The 19,505-nt window shown below is 51.6% G+C and overlaps 5 protein-coding genes across 5 annotated transcripts; 2 read left to right on the plus strand and 3 right to left on the minus strand.

The window, feature by feature from the left end:
- Window positions 1-1,592: 1,592 nt before the first annotated feature.
- On the plus strand, window positions 1,593-3,937 carry act1 (actin ACT1; the record flags this gene model as incomplete). Its single annotated transcript, XM_056932860.1, has 6 exons — window positions 1,593-1,599; window positions 1,838-1,868; window positions 2,137-2,192; window positions 2,504-2,534; window positions 2,805-3,576; window positions 3,707-3,937. The coding sequence occupies 6 exons, from the start codon at window positions 1,593-1,595 to the stop codon at window positions 3,935-3,937; spliced, it is 1,128 nt and encodes a 375-aa protein (XP_056792819.1).
- A 1,665-nt stretch (window positions 3,938-5,602) lies between these two features.
- Window positions 5,603-8,157, minus strand: ade1 (bifunctional aminoimidazole ribotide synthase/glycinamide ribotide synthase; the record flags this gene model as incomplete). Its single annotated transcript, XM_056932861.1, has 3 exons — window positions 5,603-7,206; window positions 7,267-7,794; window positions 7,878-8,157. 3 exons carry the CDS (start codon window positions 8,155-8,157, stop codon window positions 5,603-5,605), a joined length of 2,412 nt encoding a protein of 803 aa, XP_056792820.1.
- Window positions 8,158-9,245: 1,088 nt separating this feature from the next.
- N7539_003260 (Pet127 family protein) lies at window positions 9,246-11,649 on the plus strand (the record flags this gene model as incomplete). The annotated part of the gene is made up of 4 exons (XM_056932862.1): window positions 9,246-9,467; window positions 9,543-9,912; window positions 9,971-10,034; window positions 10,095-11,649. 4 exons carry the CDS (start codon window positions 9,246-9,248, stop codon window positions 11,647-11,649), a joined length of 2,211 nt encoding a protein of 736 aa, XP_056792821.1.
- Window positions 11,650-14,612: 2,963 nt separating this feature from the next.
- On the minus strand, window positions 14,613-16,324 carry N7539_003261 (MDR family MFS transporter; the record flags this gene model as incomplete). The annotated part of the gene is made up of 2 exons (XM_056932863.1): window positions 14,613-16,067; window positions 16,151-16,324. 2 exons carry the CDS (start codon window positions 16,322-16,324, stop codon window positions 14,613-14,615), a joined length of 1,629 nt encoding a protein of 542 aa, XP_056792822.1.
- Window positions 16,325-17,107: 783 nt separating this feature from the next.
- fmaE (monooxygenase fmaE) lies at window positions 17,108-18,067 on the minus strand (the record flags this gene model as incomplete). Its single annotated transcript, XM_056932864.1, has 1 exon — window positions 17,108-18,067. The coding sequence occupies one exon, from the start codon at window positions 18,065-18,067 to the stop codon at window positions 17,108-17,110; it is 960 nt and encodes a 319-aa protein (XP_056792823.1).
- Between the last annotated feature and the right edge of the window lie 1,438 nt (window positions 18,068-19,505).

The raw sequence follows: 19,505 nt of genomic DNA on the forward strand, positions 1-19,505 counted from the left end.
GTACAAGCCTGCAAGCCTGCAAGGGCCATGAGGCTGTCGCCTATGACGCCAGTCTTGAGCCTGGGTCCTCACCAAGGTCCAGGACCCAGGATCGTCTGTACCATTCAAGTACCTTGCTAGGGTCGGAGGGGGCTCTTGAGGCAGTGCTCGACTCTGCCAGTAACTACCACGCAGTGTGCCATCCTGCGATCGGGCTCGCGCTTCTATACTTAGCAGTGACCTTCCCCCCCTTTTTTATGGGGGGCTGCCTTCCACGTCAAGGCCACCGGCAGAACTCAATCGTGAGCGACCAGCCCCCCCTTTGGGTACTCGTGCTGGGTTGGTATTTCCCCCCGCCCCTGCCACCCACGCGAGATTCCGAGATTCCAGGTTGAGAACGGGAACGGGATTGTCGGGAGCCTGTTCTCAGTTCACCACTATCTCTCTGGAGGAGAACTTGGACCAAAGAGGAATAGAGTCTGGAGTTCTGGACCAGTTGGGCTCGGATCCCGGCTTGATGGTCGCTTACGTAGGGACACAGCCCATCCATCATCATGGCTGATGGATGACCTTGGGTGGTTGACCTTTGAGAGAGGCAGAGGGGGAGAGTGTGAGAAAGTGGCAGAGGCAAAAATGTCATGGAGCAGAGCCGCACCCTGACATGAACCATATTTGATGATATTTGATCTGCCTGGTAGGCAGTATCATTCTTGCCAGAGGCTCGTGTCCACGATGGCAGTAGTTGTCCCCTTGCGCCGTGTCACTCTCCGAGTGTATACGCAACGAGGAGCGTCAGAACGTGATCTGAATCAGCCTCTGCCTCGAGAGTAGACCAATCAGTGATCGATCGACTACTTGATGTGTCTGCCTTGGAAGTGACGAACCCTCTTGACGATAGCATCTGTAGCTCCGTGATGCACGCACCATTGCCGACATGGAAGGGGATAGGCGTTCATGGTGAATAGACAAATTCGATCTGGAGTAAGTGATGAGCATGAATCGACTATAAATGCCGAGGAGCAACGCTGCCTGTGAAAGTCTGGAATCTGGAATCCAGCAAGAGTCTGAACGAGAGAGACCGAAACAACAAACAAATACCCACCGCAGCCAGACCGACTGGACTGGACCATCCTCTACAGTACTTGTTTATTCGTGCAAACAGTGTATACTGTATAGCCTATACTATTGAGTATTGACTATTCACTTATAGTACGTTCCAAGCAATGTGCTCCAGCACTGTGATCGTAGTCACTTCCCCCAAGTGGACGCAGAGACCCAGTCACTGCTAAGTCTGTTATTGCCAGTCACCACCGGACCCAATCGAGCGATTCCCACGCCTGGCAACCCAGTCACGCCCAAACGGGGACCAGCACAAAGTCACAAACCAACCAAACCAGAAAAAAAACCCGCCCCTCTCCACTCTTCGCTCTGCTTCCTTTCTCTCCCTCTCTCTCTCTCCCGGACCCCCCCCCCCCCCCTTACCCAAACTCCAAACCCGGACCCTCTCTTCCTCTCTCCCATATACCCTTCTTCCCATCTTTCCCCCCTCTTCCCCCCTCGCCCTTGAGCTCATCCATCCACCCTTTCTACTCTAGTCCTACATCTCATTCACAATGGAAGGTACGTTATCGCCATCCAGCTTCTCATGCTGTTATCCATCAGTGGCAATTCCTCCTCCGCCTCAGCCTCCATTGTGGCCACCTCACCGTTCCCCCGAGCCGCCCCTCCAGAGCTCTCGGGGGGCCACCGGCTGGACAAAGCTGACGTGACGTCCAATGCCCTGCACCAAACCCCCCTCCAGCCGACCAAGATGGTGAAATACAAAGGTCAAATGCTAATACATAGTGGTCTCATACAGAGGAAGTTGCTGCTCTCGTCATTGACAATGGGTATGTGATGAACGTCGATGGCGTGGGATGGTCGCCTGCCAGAGCTGGTCGGGACGGGTGTTTGGCTCGCTCTCTCTCTCTTTCGTCAAGCCGCCCCGGTCGCGGTCCCGACCTCATCCACCCACACCACCATGACTGAATTGGTCACCGATGGTCCATGAGTACTTCAATGGTAGCCCATGACCATGCTCTGGCAGTCTCATCTCACGCTCCCTCCAATTGCCTGCTCGTCGCAATGCAATGGGTTCAGTTACTGATGTCTCGATAGCTCGGGTATGTGTAAGGCCGGTTTCGCCGGTGATGACGCCCCTCGAGCTGTTTTCCGTAAGTGATTTCCCCCTTCAGTGCCTTTCTCTGGTTGTCTTCCCTCGATGTCTTCAATCTGGGATCCCCCACGAGGTCCTTGATTATAATGACCGTGTTCCCCTCGTGGATCGACCATCCCACTATCACCCTTGCGTCGGCTCGTGTCGGCAAGTGTGGGATGGTCCAAACACGGTTCGCCAGTTGGGCAGGGTCCTCGAGTCTCGAGGGCCACCCAAATGATATGCAGACATCGGGGAGAGACAAACCATCAAACACTGAATCCATTTCGATTCCTCATCATATTTCACATATTGACTCATAATCTGCAGCCTCCATTGTCGGTCGTCCCCGTCACCATGGGTAAATTTCCCCCTCACCGTTTGCTTGGTTTTTTTGGGGGGGTTGGGTGTGATTTGATCACCCCCACCCTCCGTCTCTGCCTCTCTCTCTCTCTCTCTCTCTCTTTTCAATGCTCCTGGGTCCAAGGTCGTCTGCAATTACAGTGCATTCGATCGCAAGTGCTACGTATTCATGATTGACCAGGACTTTGCGGAGTGAAAAAATGCCACCCTCTTTGTTTCTGACTGTTTGAGGGGGGACTTCTGGCTAATCTCGTCTTTCATTTCTCAGTATCATGATTGGTATGGGTCAGAAGGACTCCTATGTCGGTGATGAGGCACAGTCCAAGCGTGGTATCCTGACCCTCCGCTACCCCATTGAGCACGGTGTTGTCACCAACTGGGACGACATGGAGAAGATCTGGCACCACACTTTCTACAACGAGCTCCGCGTGGCTCCCGAGGAGCACCCCATCCTCTTGACTGAGGCTCCCATCAACCCCAAGTCCAACCGTGAGAAGATGACCCAGATCGTCTTCGAGACCTTCAACGCCCCCGCCTTCTACGTCTCCATCCAGGCTGTTCTGTCCCTGTATGCTTCCGGTCGTACCACCGGTATCGTTCTGGACTCTGGTGATGGTGTCACTCACGTTGTCCCCATCTACGAGGGTTTCTCTCTGCCCCACGCTATCTCCCGTATCGATATGGCTGGTCGTGACTTGACCGACTACCTCATGAAGATCCTCGCTGAGCGCGGTTACACTTTCTCCACCACCGCCGAGCGTGAAATCGTCCGTGACATCAAGGAGAAGCTTTGCTACGTCGCCCTCGACTTTGAGCAGGAGATTCAGACCGCTTCCCAGTCCTCCAGCCTGGAGAAGTCCTACGAACTGCCCGACGGACAGGTCATCACCATCGGTAACGAGCGCTTCCGTGCTCCCGAGGCCCTCTTCCAGCCCAACGTTCTGGGTCTGGAGTCTGGCGGTATCCATGTCACCACCTTCAACTCTATCATGAAGTGTGATGTTGATGTCCGTAAGGATCTGTATGGCAACATTGTCATGGTAAGCCTCTCTCTCTCTCTCTCTCTCGCATTATATCACGTTTCCTCAGTCATTGCGCTCTTTTTTTTTCATTTGATTTTTTTGGGCGGGCTGGGTAAAGACTAACCTAAATGCTTTCCCTCTCTTCTAGTCTGGTGGTACCACTATGTACCCCGGTATCTCCGACCGTATGCAGAAGGAGATCACTGCTCTTGCTCCTTCTTCCATGAAGGTCAAGATCATTGCTCCCCCCGAGCGCAAGTACTCCGTCTGGATCGGTGGTTCCATTCTCGCCTCCCTCTCCACCTTCCAGCAGATGTGGATCTCCAAGCAGGAGTACGACGAGAGCGGTCCTTCGATCGTTCACCGCAAGTGCTTCTAAGCTGCTTCACTGTTTTTTCCTCTTCGAAGCTTTGATTGTGGTCGCTCATACTTTCCTGGTGTATCAAAAGGCAGGATGGAGATATTGGTGGATCGCAAGCGTTGTTGGACTCGCATTATCAAGCGGATAGCCTGAAAATGGAAACTATTTTTTTCAATTTTTTTTTATCACAGTTTTCACCTTCTTTGAAGTTTGATCCCAGTGTAGTGATTGGAAGCCTTTAATCATTGTGCATGACTCGATTTCCTCCCTCAGTGAAGTGACGTTTGGCATCCAGGTTCCTTTTGATCGACGGTCCTGTCCTTGACTCTTTGTTCTCTCTTGGACTCGGCCGGTTCCTAACTTCCTCCCCATCCTCTACTAGCATCCCCCACTACCTAGAAATCACCTTTAATCACTCAACTACCTAGCCATTCCAACCACCTAACTCACCGAACTGCCACCTACGTAGCTACTCCCAACCTTACCAACGCAAACCCCTCATCTCTGACTTCAAAACCACCAAGTCTTTATTCCTATAGAACGAGTTCTGTCTCGCGGTCTTGACGATCCTTGACATGTACACATTCTTGAACCCTGCTCAGAATGCACCATCCCAAGTATCCCGTCGTCTGGTGAGTCATTTGACATGGTACTTACTAAGTACTGAGTAGTGAGTACTAGGTTCATGCTCTCCTTAATCTTTACTAGCTTCGAAGCTCAAGACTCGAGATTCGCCACGAAGCATGTATGTCGCTAAATTGGCAGATATGTAGGTCCTAGGTACATACTACCTTCCTCACGCTTACGTGCGTACTGCGTAGTACGTACTCCTCCATGTCTCCAAGCCACCGATAGGTCTCTCGGCGTGTATCTCGCTCTTAAAAGGCTGGAGGTCAGTGGTCCTTGCTTTGTCGGATAGACGGTAAGTGTAGCTTAGATATGAGTGTAATGTATTTGTGAAGTGATTCGCGGCTCTTGGCTGCAGCTGAAAGGTGCGAGTTCTAGCTGGAGGTGCTGGCTCGGACCTGGGTAAGGGCCGAGTTCATGGAGGAATCAGACCCACGCGAGGTGTGTTTTTGATATGGGCTGGTATACCTTGGGCGCGCACTTGGGTAACTACCAAGGTATGTAGGATCCGATTGATCTTCGGATACAGTAGTCAGGTCCATATATGGATGGGGACCAGGTGGAACTTGGTATCCATTTTCAGGTGGTATCTCCAACTGCGTGGTCAGTGGTGTATGTCTCACACGTGAGCCCTAGGTTGCTCGAGATGGGCGCAGCAGGACGAGTCAACAATACCTGCAGGTGACGGTCGGCAGTTGGCAGTTGAATCAGGAACGCTGTAAGGTGAGTAGATTTGGTTGTAAGAGGATGATGCACTTATTTTTGCCTACTTTGATATCGGGCTCAGTTTCTTAGGGAAAAATCCTAGTATCATTCATCTCGAGGCCATCACAAGCCTTTCAGTTTTCACGGTCACCATGACCGGCATCAAACGTAACAACAACCAACCTTCCAGTATGTAAGAACCAAAAAAAAACATCTCGTAAACACCGACTCAGAATGAGTATCGCAACACGGAATATACAACAGAAAGTACCATTTTCTCAGATCAAAACGTTATAATTGAGAAGAGGAAAGAAAGAACAACAGCTCTGAGAATGCCTTTCAAGGCGATGTTCATGCGCTCCACGACTCCAGGCCGCTGAGAACGCAGCCCTCCTCACCCTCGACACGAGCACGGAGCTCACCAACACGGTAAACCGTCTCACCAGCAGCCTCAAAGTTCTGACGAACGGCAGCCTCGGAGGCGGGATCAACGGCAATCACCATGCCGACACCGCAGTTGAACGCGCGGGCCATCTCCGCCGGGGAGACGTTACCGGAACGCTGCAACCACTGGAAGACGGGGGGTTGCGGCCACATGCTGACATCAACGGCCGCGGTGAGAGTGGAAGGCAACATACGGGGAATGTTCTCGACCAGACCGCCGCCGGTGATGTGAGCCAGACCCTTGATGGCGGTGGAGTGGGCCTTGAGGGCAGCCAGGATGGGCTTGACGTAGATCCGGGTAGGGGTGAGAAGGGCACGACCCAAAGAGAGCTCTTCAGTCTGTCCGGGCATGGTGAAGGGGGCGGGAGCCGCGAAGTCCAGACCGGTACGCTCGACGATCTTGCGCACGAGCGAGTAGCCGTTGGAGTGAGGGCCAGATGAAGCCAGGGCCAAAAGCACATCACCGGAGCGCATGGCGTTGGTATCGGGCAGGATGGTACGAGCATAGGGACCGCTGGTGTTGATGGCACCAACAGCCGCACCAACCGCATCGTAAGTGTCGTCGATGAACAGACCAGGCATCTCGGCAGTTTCACCACCGATCAAAGCGCAACCAGCTTGCACACAGCCATTGGCCACACCAGTGACGAATGCGGTGGCAGTGGGAACATCCAGGTGGCCACATGAGTAGCAATCGAGGAAGAATAGGGGCTCAGCACCCTGCACAACCAAGTCGTTGACGTTCATGGCAACCAAATCAATACCGACAGTATCATGAATACCCACAGTGTGAGCGATCTTCAGCTTAGTACCAACACCATCGATAGCACCAATCAGTGTCGGTGAGTCGGCGTGGTACTCTGGGTTGGCCGCAGCCAGAGAGAAGAGACCGCCAAAGCCACCGATGACGGCGTCGGTACCGGGTCGCTTGGTACGGCCAACACAGGACTTGATCTGGTTGACAAGGTCATTGCCGGCATCGATGGAGACACCGGCGGCCGCGTAGGTCAAAGAAGTATCGGCAGATTGACGGAAGGCACGGTGAGCAATGTCCTTGCGGAAGAACATGCCATCAAAGTGAATAGTGGCAATACCCTCGTAACTCTTGGCGACAGCTTCCTCCAGAGTAGCCGCAGTAGCGGTGGCAGCAATGACACGACCGCCAGAGGTCTGCAGCTCGTTACCAGCCAGAGCCGTGCCGGCATGGAAGATCAACGATCCAGCGGGCGTAGGGTCCAAGGTGATGGGGGTTCCCTTGGCGTAAGAACCGGGGTAGCCACCGGCGACAGCAACAACGGTGGTAGAGTAGTTAGGCTCGACCTTGATGGTGACACCGTCCAGCCAGTGCTCGGTACAGGCAATCATGATTTGAGCCAAGTCGGTGTCCGCGCTGAGAAGAGGTAGGAGAGTCTGAGTCTCAGGGTCTCCTCCACGAACGTTATACTCCAGCACCTTGGGACCGTTCTTGGTCATCATCAGTCCGGTGAAGAGGATTCCGACAAAGGGGAACCCTGCCATGTATCAGAATGATGTACTTCGTTTTTAATTTGGGAGACTATTCGAGAACATACCGTCTCGTCGCATGCCATCAATTGAAGGCTGGATGATTGTGCGATCGATCTCATCACGCACCTCCTTGGGAGCAATGCGGGTAGGAGCGTAGCAGCCCATACCACCAGTGTTGGGGCCCTGATCCCCGTCAAAGATGCGCTTGTGATCCTGAGCAGGGGGAAGAGAGTAGATCGTGTAACCGTCACTGAAAGTGAGGATGCTCAATTCATCGCCCTCCAAGCACTCCTCGATGACGACCTCATCACCAGCACTGCCGAACTGGTGATCAACCATCATCTCCTTCAAGGCCTTGTGTGCCTCGTCCTTGGTTGCCGGAATGATCACACCCTTGCCAGCAGCCAGACCACTGGCCTTGATCACAACATTGTGGGAAACAGAGTCGAGGTAGCGGCGGGCGGACTCATAGTCGGAGAAGTTACCAAAGGCGGCAGTCGGGATGTTGTGGCGCTGCATGAAGTCCTTGGAAAAGGTCTTGGAGCCTTCCATGCGGGCAGCAGCCTTGGATGGACCAAAGCAGCGAATGCCAACTATGAAGCGAACAGGAGCGAAACAATGTCAGTCAATGAGTTCTGTACGAGTCATGTGGGTGACAAGCTGGGTAGAATCTTACCGGCCTGGAAGTATCCTTGGATACCATCGACAAGAGGCGCCTCGGGACCGGGAACGACGAGGTTCACGCCATTCTTCTGCGCGAAAGCCACGAGGCCAGGGTAGTCATCTCCCTTGACATTGGCGTTGGCGATCTTGCTGGAAGCGCCCAGACCAGTGCCTCCGTTGCCGGGAGCGACATAGACCTGGTCGACGAGAGGCGACTGGCTGAGCTTCCAGGCCAACGCATGCTCACGGCCACCGTTGCCAACAATGAGAACGCGCACTTGTTCCTGGGCCATTATGAGGTGCAGTGTCTCGAACGACTGGGGAGTTGTGAGGTTAGCGATTGAGATATGTTTCAATGTTGGAGTCCACCGCGGGGTATCAATGCCCCTCAAAGGTTGACGGATAAGACCAAGATCATTGCAATTGATTGGGGATTCTCAATGCAGAGACGTCCACGTCAACAGGAAAATGCTAAATTTCAAGAAGTGCTTACCTCGCCGAAACAAATCTGAGGAACAACTGCGGAAAAAAGTAGAAAGTGGGTTGTGAGTTTGAAGCTTAATCGCTCACACTTTTTTTTCTGCCGGCGGGCGGGATTTTCTCCGGCGTCGGGTACCCGTTATGACTCCTCCTCCTCCATTCCTCCAGTTCCGCGAGGAAAGGCGGGCGAAGATGGAGACGGTTCTCTCTGCTTGGACGTTCGGGTGACTGTGCGCCCGGAGGGACGGTGGGTCAGCCATCAGGGTGGGCAATCTGGAGGCCGACGAGCAAAATGTTGGTGCACTGGCATCCACTGGTTTGATTGCTGGTGAAGCAACGGCGTCGTGGACGGCGTAACGTGAGATCCCTACGAGTATGGAATTCGGTTATGAGAGATTTTTGGTACTCGATACTTCATCTCCACCAGCTACTAGCTACCTACTAGCTAGTAACTACCTAGTGACTAGCGTTGAAAGGTAACTTTTTTTGGCTTGCTTGGTCGTCAAATTGCAAAAGGTTTCTACCGTTCTCAGTGACAACAATCCGAACAAGAAACTGGATTGTTAACATCAATAGAAAGCGTCACTGGCTATGGCCAAACATCTGGCTAGTCCGACACTCTGCAAATCCTGTCATTCTTCATGGCAAGAAGCAAAAGCATATCCAACTTATGCTTCACATTTGGAACTTGGAGAGATGGAAAACTTCCCAATGGGGAAGATTATGCCTGAGGCGGTCAGACAGTATCCGGGCGGTGACGCGAAGCAGAAAAAACATCTGGTCGGCGCGCGAATCTAACAGCCTTGAGGCCGGTCACAGGTCAAAGTCCCGTCGAATCTTATTACTTCCGGGCATTGTTCAAATTACTCCCCTGCATTCCGTGGGCCATTTCTTGTTCCGTATGTTTCGGGCATCTCTTCGGTCTGTATCAGACCCTCTTCGTGATAATGTCTGTTGGTCTTGTTTAGCGCGGCGGCGTTTTGCCGCGCCGACAGGTCTGCGCCGATTCCAACCTGTTCCTCTGCACCGAGCCCAGTTTGGCACTAGGCATGGCAAGCTTCTCTCCGCAAATGCCCAGGAGGCATCGACGGCGACAGCACCGGAGCCGGAAGATCTTCCAAAGGTGAGTTGACATCCTTGTTCAGCATTGTGTCCCCGCTACAGCTTGTGCAGTGATGCTAAGGTATCTCGTCATTAGCACATCTCTCAACAAGGCGAAGCTTCAGGAGACGCTGCAAATAACAAGGACCGATCCAGAAAACCCTCAGCCGAAAATGGGTCATCCCCACACCCTCAAGCGGTGGCGAGGAGAGCGAGGCGAGCAGCTAGACAGCGGGACCAGCAACGAACGAAAGAGAATGACGAGGCCGGTGATAAAGATGCCAAACAGGGACCGAGTCCCGCAAGTAAACGCAAAGCGGCCATCGAGAAAGTCAACCAAATATTGGACGAGAAGGCCGCACCCAAGAAGGGACCTCGAGGGCCCAAAGGCAAGCTCTCTCATGTGGCCAACTTCATCAGCGAAAAGCACACTGGAGTGATTGACGCGGAAAAGGACAAATTAAAAGGTGAGATATGAGTCGAAATGAGCAAAATAGTCTGGGGATGGTAACTAAGTTCAACAAGCTTTGGATGTCCCCATGGCTCCTGTGCCAGGTCTATCCTTTGGCCTCGACCGAGTTCTTTTCAAGTGAGAAACCCCGATGCACCCCCATCTGCATGGCCTTTTGATCTGACAGCCCATCTATAGCCCGGGTGTCTATCAGCTGCGAGACCCTCGATCGCGAGTCTACAACTTTGACCCATACCTGGGCCAGATTATGCCCGTCACCGAGTTCGACTTCAACGCATTGAAGGAATACATCACATCGTCCAAAGATGATACTCTACGGAGCCATGCGATCAAAGAGAAGAAGAAATACAGCGGCTCATCTTCCAGCATGACATCTGTTCTCTCCCAGTTCCACTATCTTCTTTCTGCGTGGCGGGGCATTGACACTCGCACCTTGTCTCAGGGATTCCCAGACAAACTCCGTTCATTCACTCGTCTTCTCCGATCCCCAGCGGCGATGTTCCTACATTACCAAGACGGTGTGTACGCCATTGATGCAGACAAGGAGTTTGACTCGGCCAACATCCTCATGAACCTGGGCAAGTCGATGGAAAAGCTTCTGACTATGCCAAAGGAGGATTTTGAGCGGTACCGACGGTCAAGCGATAACAAAATCTCACCTGAGGAGGAGCAAGCAATCCCGGAGTCGTACCACTATTCGACCTACAAAGACTTCATAATGCGCTCACAGTTGGACGCGTATGACCCCCGTCTCCCGGGTACTGGCATGTTTGACCTGAAGACTCGCGCTGTCGTTTCCATCCGCATGGATGCCAAGAATTTCGAGCATGGTCTGGGTTATGAGATTAAGACACGCTTCGGAGACTTTGAATCCTACGAGCGTGAGTTCTACGATATGATCCGTGCCGCTTTCTTGAAGTATTCTCTTCAAGTTCGCATCGGACGTATGGATGGTATCTTCGTGGCCTTCCACAATGTTGAGCGTATCTTTGGATTCCAATACATCAGTCTCCCTGAGATGGACCAGACTCTGCACGGAACATCAAACACTGCTCTCGGAGACAAGGAGTTCGAGCTGAGTCTGGGCTTGTGGAATGAGATTTTGAACAAAGCAACGGCGAAATACCCCGAGCAATCACTTCGATTCCACTTTGAGACTCGGGACGCGGCAACCCCTTTCATGTATATCTTTTGTGAGCCTGTCACGAGCGAGGAGATTCAAGCCATCCAAACCTCCAAGAAGGCTGAAATCGATGCTTATCAGCAGCGTCTTCTCAACCTCAAACCCAGTGAAGACGACAGCGACCTCGACGTTGCCCCGGTCGAAGAGACACCCGTGACGCCGGCGCCGGAGACAGAGACCGAAGACTCTGCCCCGAAGGGCGAGCTTCTTGCCATGGCCCTGACCATCCGTAACAAGGTCAATGGAGAGGTCGTTGATCGACCCACTGAAAGCTTCAGTGCCAGCGACAAGTGGGAAGTTGAGTACGAGATCAGTGACCTTTCGCCCGCCCAAGGGCACTCCCTTTACAAGATGTGCAAGACTCGTCGGATGAGAGGTCTCGAAGGTCGAGGCGAGGACGAACTCGAAGTCGCTAGCAATGTGTATATTCGCCGGCTTCGTCAGATCAGCAAGGAGGGACGCAAACATCGCGAGCGTGAGAATCAGCTCGATAAGGAGCTTGGCGTGGTCGTGTTGGATGAGGGTGTGAAGGACAAGAGCTCCAAGTGAGACTCCTGTGCGCAGAAAACTCCCCGAGTTCCCGAAAATCAATTGGATCGTGGATGGCGTAGCATGACTTCTCTTAGAACGTCTTGCTTGCCACTTCTTGTCTTCCATCGAAGGTTTCCGCTTTTACATGTATATTACTAGATATGATTCCCCGTTCTGTATCTTCTTTCAAGGGCCACTGGCGGCACGGGTTTGTTCGCAACATCTACATGGCAATGTCCGGCGTTTTGGAGAAGAAGTTGTTTTGCTTTGGATTGGGTCGAAGAAGGGAGCACTCACTGCTCTGGAGTTTGTAAAGATTCGACGAGAGCTTCCTCCATAGCGTCTATATTCAGCTCGGTGGATTGATCATCTCCGTATCACCGAGCCCCTGTTTGACGTGTTCTGCCCCAGTCCTGAGTCTACTACTCTACAGACAGGGCTGTCTATGAACATCCTCAGGCGGTCAGGCCTAGTATGCCGCGGAGGTGGTCACCAACCCGCAGGTATTGAGGTGTTTGTACACATACAGCATCGAATGAATGCCTTGCTTATTTAAAGACCCAGGTGGTGGTTCCCGCCTAACACGGCCAGGTAGTTTCAGCTCTCGATCAGATCTCGACACTGCGAGACTCCTTCACCTGCGTGGCATCTTCATGAAAGGTAGCGCCAAACTCTATCATTACCTGGATTCTTTCATCCAGAGTCATCGCCGAACTTATTCTCCCATAATCCCTGGGCAATCCTTCACAGTCTCGTACCTCAATACCTTATATGTCACAAAAGTCTGTCTTGGAAACATATGAGGCCTTTGGATCTATGCAAAGATTTTGTTCGGAGATAGAATGCCGCCTCGAGCTGACGGAGCTAGACAGGAAGCTTGGCATGGTGGTCAATCTTTTGGCCTAGTCGATTATCAAGCGGGCTCGGCGCATGTCCCAATATCGGGATATTCGTGAGGGGATTCGTCGAGCCTATTACTCAGTTAAGACATGGAGATGTGATATCGTAGCTTTGCTCTGTACGACTACGGTGAAGCATCAGGTGGCGGCGCAAACTGAGAAATTGGAAAAACATGCAGAAACAGCCAACTATTTTGCTGGGGGGCAAGTGCCAAGAAGTTCCACCACGGAAGCCCGCTGAATGAGATCTTTCCTTCCGCCGGGCCGCAGCGAAGACTGGGTACAACTGGATCCATTTGCAAGTGGCTTTCTTCTGGCCAAGTGTGTTCACGCAGTGCCTTGATCAACAATTCAGCTTCAAACAGATGGGTCAAGCGCTGTCGGTTGGGGTCTGCGTCGTTACGGCACCAAAGAGGGTCATAAGTCATGGAGCCCCGGACAGAGCAGCTTGTTCAAAACTCAGGGAATTCGGAAGATACCCACGGTACTTTCTCCTTCCCGGGCAACCCACCCATATATGGATGTTCAAGTAGAGTTGTGAGTCGTTTTCAACGAGATTCGCGATTCTATCATTCCGTCGATCGAAAGTCACATAGGCCGTACCTAACAACTCAGTCCACACGCATACGACAATCTACCGCCCAGTTTCGACGATCTTCCAGAGAAGCTACCTTCTATACAGCGAGCAAAGAGCGTTCGTCTTCATATCTAGGAAACACACGTCGAGATTTCCTCGGAAATACCGAGAAATAGGTTGACAGTGGGCCCAAGAAACGAAGTTACTGGCTCGAGGGAAAAGCTGGCATCAGAAAAATCACCGTTGCTCGGACCCGAGCCTGCAAGTATGACAAACTCGGGCACCTTGGAGCGAGTGGTTTCTTTTCTCGAAATGGAGATGATCTCAGATCTGCTAAGAAAATTGCTACCTCGGTCGCCTCTCAACTTGCTGACGCTTTCCCGGATGTCCGAACACTCGTGAATGATGCGATCGCTGCCAACAGGCGAGTCCACAATCGAGCATTGTACGAACAGTGGCATGAGCTGATCATTGAGCCACTGAGACGACTGAAAATGAGTGGAAATCCACCTGGAGTTCACATCTTGGTTGACGCGATAGATGAATGCGACAAGGATGAGAATGTCTCCTTGCTCATTCAAGGCCTGGTTGTGGACACTGCCATTTGAATCCATTGTTGGATGTGCCCGCTGATACCCGGCCCATTCGCATGCTCCATCCATCCGTTCGAGACTTTTCTTTAGACCCAGACATCTTTCATCTTCTAAGACTAGCCTCGTCTTAGATCGTGGTGTCTTGGAACATGCCGGGGTAAATGATCCCTCACAACAAAATATTTACGCTTCTTGCAACCAGGTCCGAGAAGGTGGTGAAGATATTGTGTTTCTTCATTCTGACTATAGAAAAGATCTATTTTTCGTTTCTGGGGATACGATGATTTTCTGTATTAACTCGTGCCATAGATTCTGTTCGACAACTCGATCTTTTTTCCAGATCGATGACTGAGGAATGAAAGCGGATCCATCTTTGGGTGGTATACTTTGTCGGGAAGCCCGGCTCAAACACCGATGGTCTTGAAGGGAGTAAGTCAATCGAATGTAAGCCGTAGGAAGAATGAAACGCGCCCTACAGGGTGATGTATTGACACATTGCCAGAATCGAGATTGGGCTAAGAATGATAATTCAGAGTGTATAGAAAATGATAGAGCAGTGGAATTCGGGTGACAGACTGGACTAGGTCTATCTAAGACTAAGTAAACTTTGAGAGCTTGAATTAGTCTGCCGGCTAGAACTGGTAGATGGACATAAGTATCTGGGCTAGAGCCCGCATGGGCTTCTTGCGTTCTGCAGGCCTTCCCCTTTCCAGTTCTCATTAGGTCTTCCTGGACCGCTTCAACAAGTCTACATCCCGTCGTCTGAGCTGTTTATGTCTGCGCAAAACCCTATAGTTCGCTTGATACCCAATCAACAGAAAAGTCACATTCGAGGACCATGTACTGGGCCCCAAGTCTTCATTTCTGGACGCATCGCCCCAGTTCATAAAAGAATGAGACTACCCCTTGACCCTAAGCATTTGGCATAGCTTTCTTGTCCTTCTTGATCGTCTTCCATTCCATCGTTAGACAGGGCAAGACCATGCAGCAAGATACAGCTACAGTCACGATGAAAGAACGTCGCAGCGCCTCATTATAGACCAGCAAAATATCATGGAGCTTCCCCATAGGAACGACCTTTGACAAGCTAGTCGCACCGGCAGCCAGAACTTTCGCCGCATCGATACCATCGATGAGAGGTATTTTAGCGCTGAGATAATTTTGGAAGAGTGCCTGGGCGACAGCGATGAAGATTGCACCACCTAGAGACTGCGCGAAGAACATGAGCGAGATGCCAACGGGGACTTGATCTTGTTTCAAGACAGTTTGCGCTGCAAGTGATGATTGTTGCATTCCGAAGCCGATTCCCAACCCGAATAAAACTTGGTATCCGATCCAGGCAGCATGGTCGGTGTCGAGTTGGAAAGTTGTCATTAGGCCCGCCCCGGTGGACATGAAGATGGCGGCCACGAACATCCACGGGACATAGTATCCTGTCGCGGTGATGATTCCTCCGGAAAGGATTGCCCCGATTACGAGTGAGAGGACGAGGGGAATTGTATCGACGCCGGATTTGACGGCCGATGTGCTTCGTACGGCTTGGAACCAGAGTGGAAGTGTGTAGAGGATCGAGATGAGTCCGCCTCCGACGCACGCCACAAAGACAACTCCACTAAGAATACTGCGCTGTTTGAGGATTGCCGAAGGAACGGTAGCGGTGTCTTTTAGTTGGATTTGGACGAGCACGAACAGAATCATCAAAAGACCGGACAGCACAAGGAGTGCGATGATGCGCCCGTTGTCCCAGGCGTAAGTTGAGCCACCCCACTGCAAAGCAAGCAAGAAGCAGATGATTGAGGGTAGAAACAATACAGTGCCGAGTGGATCGAGACCCAGAAGTTGTTGCTTCCACCCACTCGATTGAAGGACGCGAGGTGCTGGAACTCTCAGCAAGAAGAACAGCACGATCATAGTGAATCCCCCAATGGGAAGATTGATATAAAAACACCATCGCCAGGTGACCTTATCCGTGAAAGCACCACCCATCAATGGCCCAACAATCGACGAGATGCCAAATGTTGATCCCATCAAGCCAACGTACATGGGCCGTTTGGCCAGTGGGACAATCTGTGCAACAATGATCGACGATCCTGAGAATATACCTGCAGAGCCCATTCCGGCAATCGCTCGTCCAACTATGAAGGCTTTGGAAGATGGTGCACCGCCGCATAGAGCGGATCCGACTTCGAAGATGAGGATCGCGATTAAGAATATCGTTTTTGTCGAGTAGAGCGTGTAGATTTTGCCCCAGAGCAATTGGGTTGCACAGCTTGTGAGCAGATATGCGCTGGCATACCAGCTGATGTCTGAGAGAGCGTTGAACTGATTGGCGATCTGGGGGACGGCTGTCGCGATGATTGTCCGATCCTATGTTGATGCACGGGGATGTCAGTTGACTAATTCAATCCTGGTGGTCAAATATTCCCAAAACATTGGAAGAGGGTTCGCACCAAAGCAACCAGGAACATGGCCATGATAATGGAAGTGAAAATGACTTTCAGCTTCATTCCTGTTGGGTACTGCGCATCATCTTCTGGAGAATCCGTAGCCGCCTCTTTGCTCTCTATAGATGGGCGAGATTGCTCGTTGAGGAGGTAGGCTTCTTGAGGCTTTGAGTTTGACATTTAGGATGATCTTGCGACTTGAAACAAGAATGAAAGGGCTGTGTGATCCGGTCTAAAGGCATTCTTGTAACAAGTTGCCCTTATACCGAGAGAGCGTAGTGTTTATATAACATCTTCACCATTGATGGTTGATGTGATGCTTGTCGCCCGCTAGCAGCATCCTCCGAGGGTCTCGGCGCCGAATACGAGATGCGTTTTTCATTTGTTACAGATGTAATACAGCCGCAGGGAAGCAAGCCAATCAGGACTACGGATTATCCGCAAACCCCCCACATATCAGGTGTATGCTTCGGCGCCGAAGCATCATTTCCGTACTATTACGTCTCTCCTTCGAGTCCGCTGTAAATCAACGAGTATGTGATTGAGATTTACAAACGCAGTATGTTTTGATTGACATGTGAACGGGGAATTGACAGCCTGCTCATGGTCTAGCTGAGAGTCCAGCCCGGAACCTTCAATCTATGCCTCGCTTGTCAGGAGAAAGCTCCGTCAATAGAAGGTTGGTTGAATGTTTACCCATGGAGCTCGAGCATCGTCCAAGCATGCCACATGTGTGTCTGTGGTTGGCTTTGGCTAAGATCCTCCCACCCTTTCGAGTTATAACTGGCAAAGGAATGGGAAAGATCTATTTCGAATCTTCGTGGTACCACCGCATACAAGCATTATTAACATTCGAATTCCTGCGCGAAATTGACTGATTTACAGGTCGACCACCTGCAGTGGTAGCAGATTTCCGCTATCACCATCCATTAAGTAGTTGAATCATTTAGGCTCCCGTCAGCCTCAGGTCTCGCCGAATACTTGATCATACTGCCTGGCCTCCTCCATTTTCTTCATTGACAAGCGCCCAGTCTTTGATCTCAAAACACCCGAGCGAGCATCTACCAGCGGTCGAATGAAAGCCTGCGCGCCACTTCCCTTCTCCTCTTTCTTCACCCTCTCCTTTGCCGTAGTTTCATGGTCACTTTGCTCTGTCTGATTCACCAAGAACCACGTATCTCCCAACCCCGTCGGCTCAATATTGATATAAATGGCCTCCCAATGTCCCTTGGGCACCACAAATGTCTCATGAAAGATCCCAATATGCGGACACTTCTTGGTGATATCGGCAAAGTACCGCACCCCCTTCATATGCGACTTCCCATACGCAAACCGGTGCAAAGACTCGTAATCGCGCAGGTAGAAGATCGTCAGGATCTCATTCCCGGCAACACTCTCCTGCTTCAAGAACTGGGACATTCCCAAAAGGCCCACTTTCTCCGGGTCCGCCTGCATCTCGCTCACCATGGCCGTGAACTCGTCGGCGATTCCCTTCATGCCTGGGGCGAGAAAGCCGAGCGGGTGGTGGCTGCGGACGCCGAGGTGGAAGACTACGATCTTGTCGCGGGACGGCTCGGTGCCGAATGTGCCGTTTGGGGGGGGGATTTGAGGACTTGCTTTGGCAAAGAGGACATGGTCGAGGTAGCGGTTGCGGGTGATGTTGAGGGTCATGAGGAGATGGTCGGTGACTCGGTAGATGAGGATGAGAAGGGCGGGAATGGTTGCGCGAGAGCCGAAGAGTAGACATGCCAGGCCTTGAATTACGGCGCCTAGGAGGAGCCAGCTGGTCAGGGACATGGCGTCCCGGATGACGGGGGTAAAAGATCCATTCTTGCGAGGAAACGGGATCGGAGTCCCTCGCTGATCTGGCTCGCTGGGAGGAACAATATGTGGTGGGAGGAGTGGGTTGAACGAGGAAGTCATCGCGATTTACTCCGCTGGAGAACGGAAATGTGGGCACTGGGCTGAGCCTTTGTTTGATCTGTGAGAAGAGCGGGGGTCAAGAGGTCGAGAGATTTCGGACAATTATAGTCCTCTGTGCTTGTAAGACGGTGATCGGATGAACATGATGGAGCCCGATCGGACAGACTGGGAGCCGAGCCTAATGGATGGAGTGTTTTTCCACCGTCGTACACTACACTCTACAGGGCTGGAGCTGACGGGAAGGCTGGAATGACTGGAACGACGCTTCGATGATAAGATCTGGGCGCATCACATGGCGAAACGCTTTCCGCCCGCCAACCGAGAAACTCAGCCGTTCAGGCGACAGCGTACAGCAGAAGGAGGAGAGAGTAAGCGAACAAAAATAGGACCAGGCAGAGAAAAAAACCGGACATCATGTTGAGAAACAGAGAAAGGCTTGGCTACAGACGAGGCTATGCATTGAATCGCTAACTCTATTCCAGACCCCGTATTCGGGGGTGAGGTACTTACCAGGGTACCTGTACGTATTAGTAGATACTAAGGTACCTACTAGGTACTAGTACTCACTACTCGGTAGTGATGTGGAGAGGATCTAGCGGTCTATGCTCTTTGTCATGACTACTTCCCAAAGTCCCCCCAAAGAGTGCAAAGAGCTTCACTCAATGGTAAGGGAGGATGCCAGCATCATTTTGACGGTGATGCAGTTGATGCAGTCAGAACAGAACAGATCTGGAAGAGAGACAAGATGTAACGAGAAGAGGGGCACTTTGAAGTGAATGGAAGAATATCATTCACTATCAATCATGGAACAGACTTGATCTGACCTCAACTGGACTCTTCGAAATGAGTCGTTCAGATCGTAGTTGACGTGGATATAGGTGGATGCGAGAGTGATGTGACGAGATTGACAGAGGAATTAGAACTGAAAGAAGGTGTCGCGAAAAGCCATCGATACAGACATCTATTTCACATCTCAGGCACCTGATTCAACCACATTCCAGAAAAGTTCCCGTCCATGGTGGATGGAGACATTCATCGAGAGTAGTAAGGTTAGACCAGATCGTCAACAAAGCCTTATGTCATCCTACTCATCAGCTGACGCGAGGGTACCCAGGAGTTACATACTCCAAGCTGATGTCTACGCTGGAGGAATTGCTCAGTATAAAACAGCTTCAAGGATTCAACAGAGTTGATTGACACGGTGTATCACTAAATATGTGCACAGAAAGACAAACATTAATTGGACTGGGCCGGGCAACACTATCCGTACATGAGATGGACCCATTTACCTACCCGAGACAATTGAACACTTGTATAGTGGTACATCAAACAGGGAAGTATCCATACGTGAAACCCACCGCCCAAGGTAAACAACCATAATAGTACATGAGGTTTCCCCCCCCCCCCCCCCCCCCAACTCCCACGGTCCCCAAACCAA

The sequence above is a fragment of the Penicillium diatomitis genome, assembly GCF_028827545.1.
Source record: "Penicillium diatomitis strain IBT 30728 chromosome Unknown utg000003l_segment0_segment0, whole genome shotgun sequence".
Taxonomy (NCBI): Eukaryota; Fungi; Ascomycota; class Eurotiomycetes; order Eurotiales; family Aspergillaceae; genus Penicillium; species Penicillium diatomitis.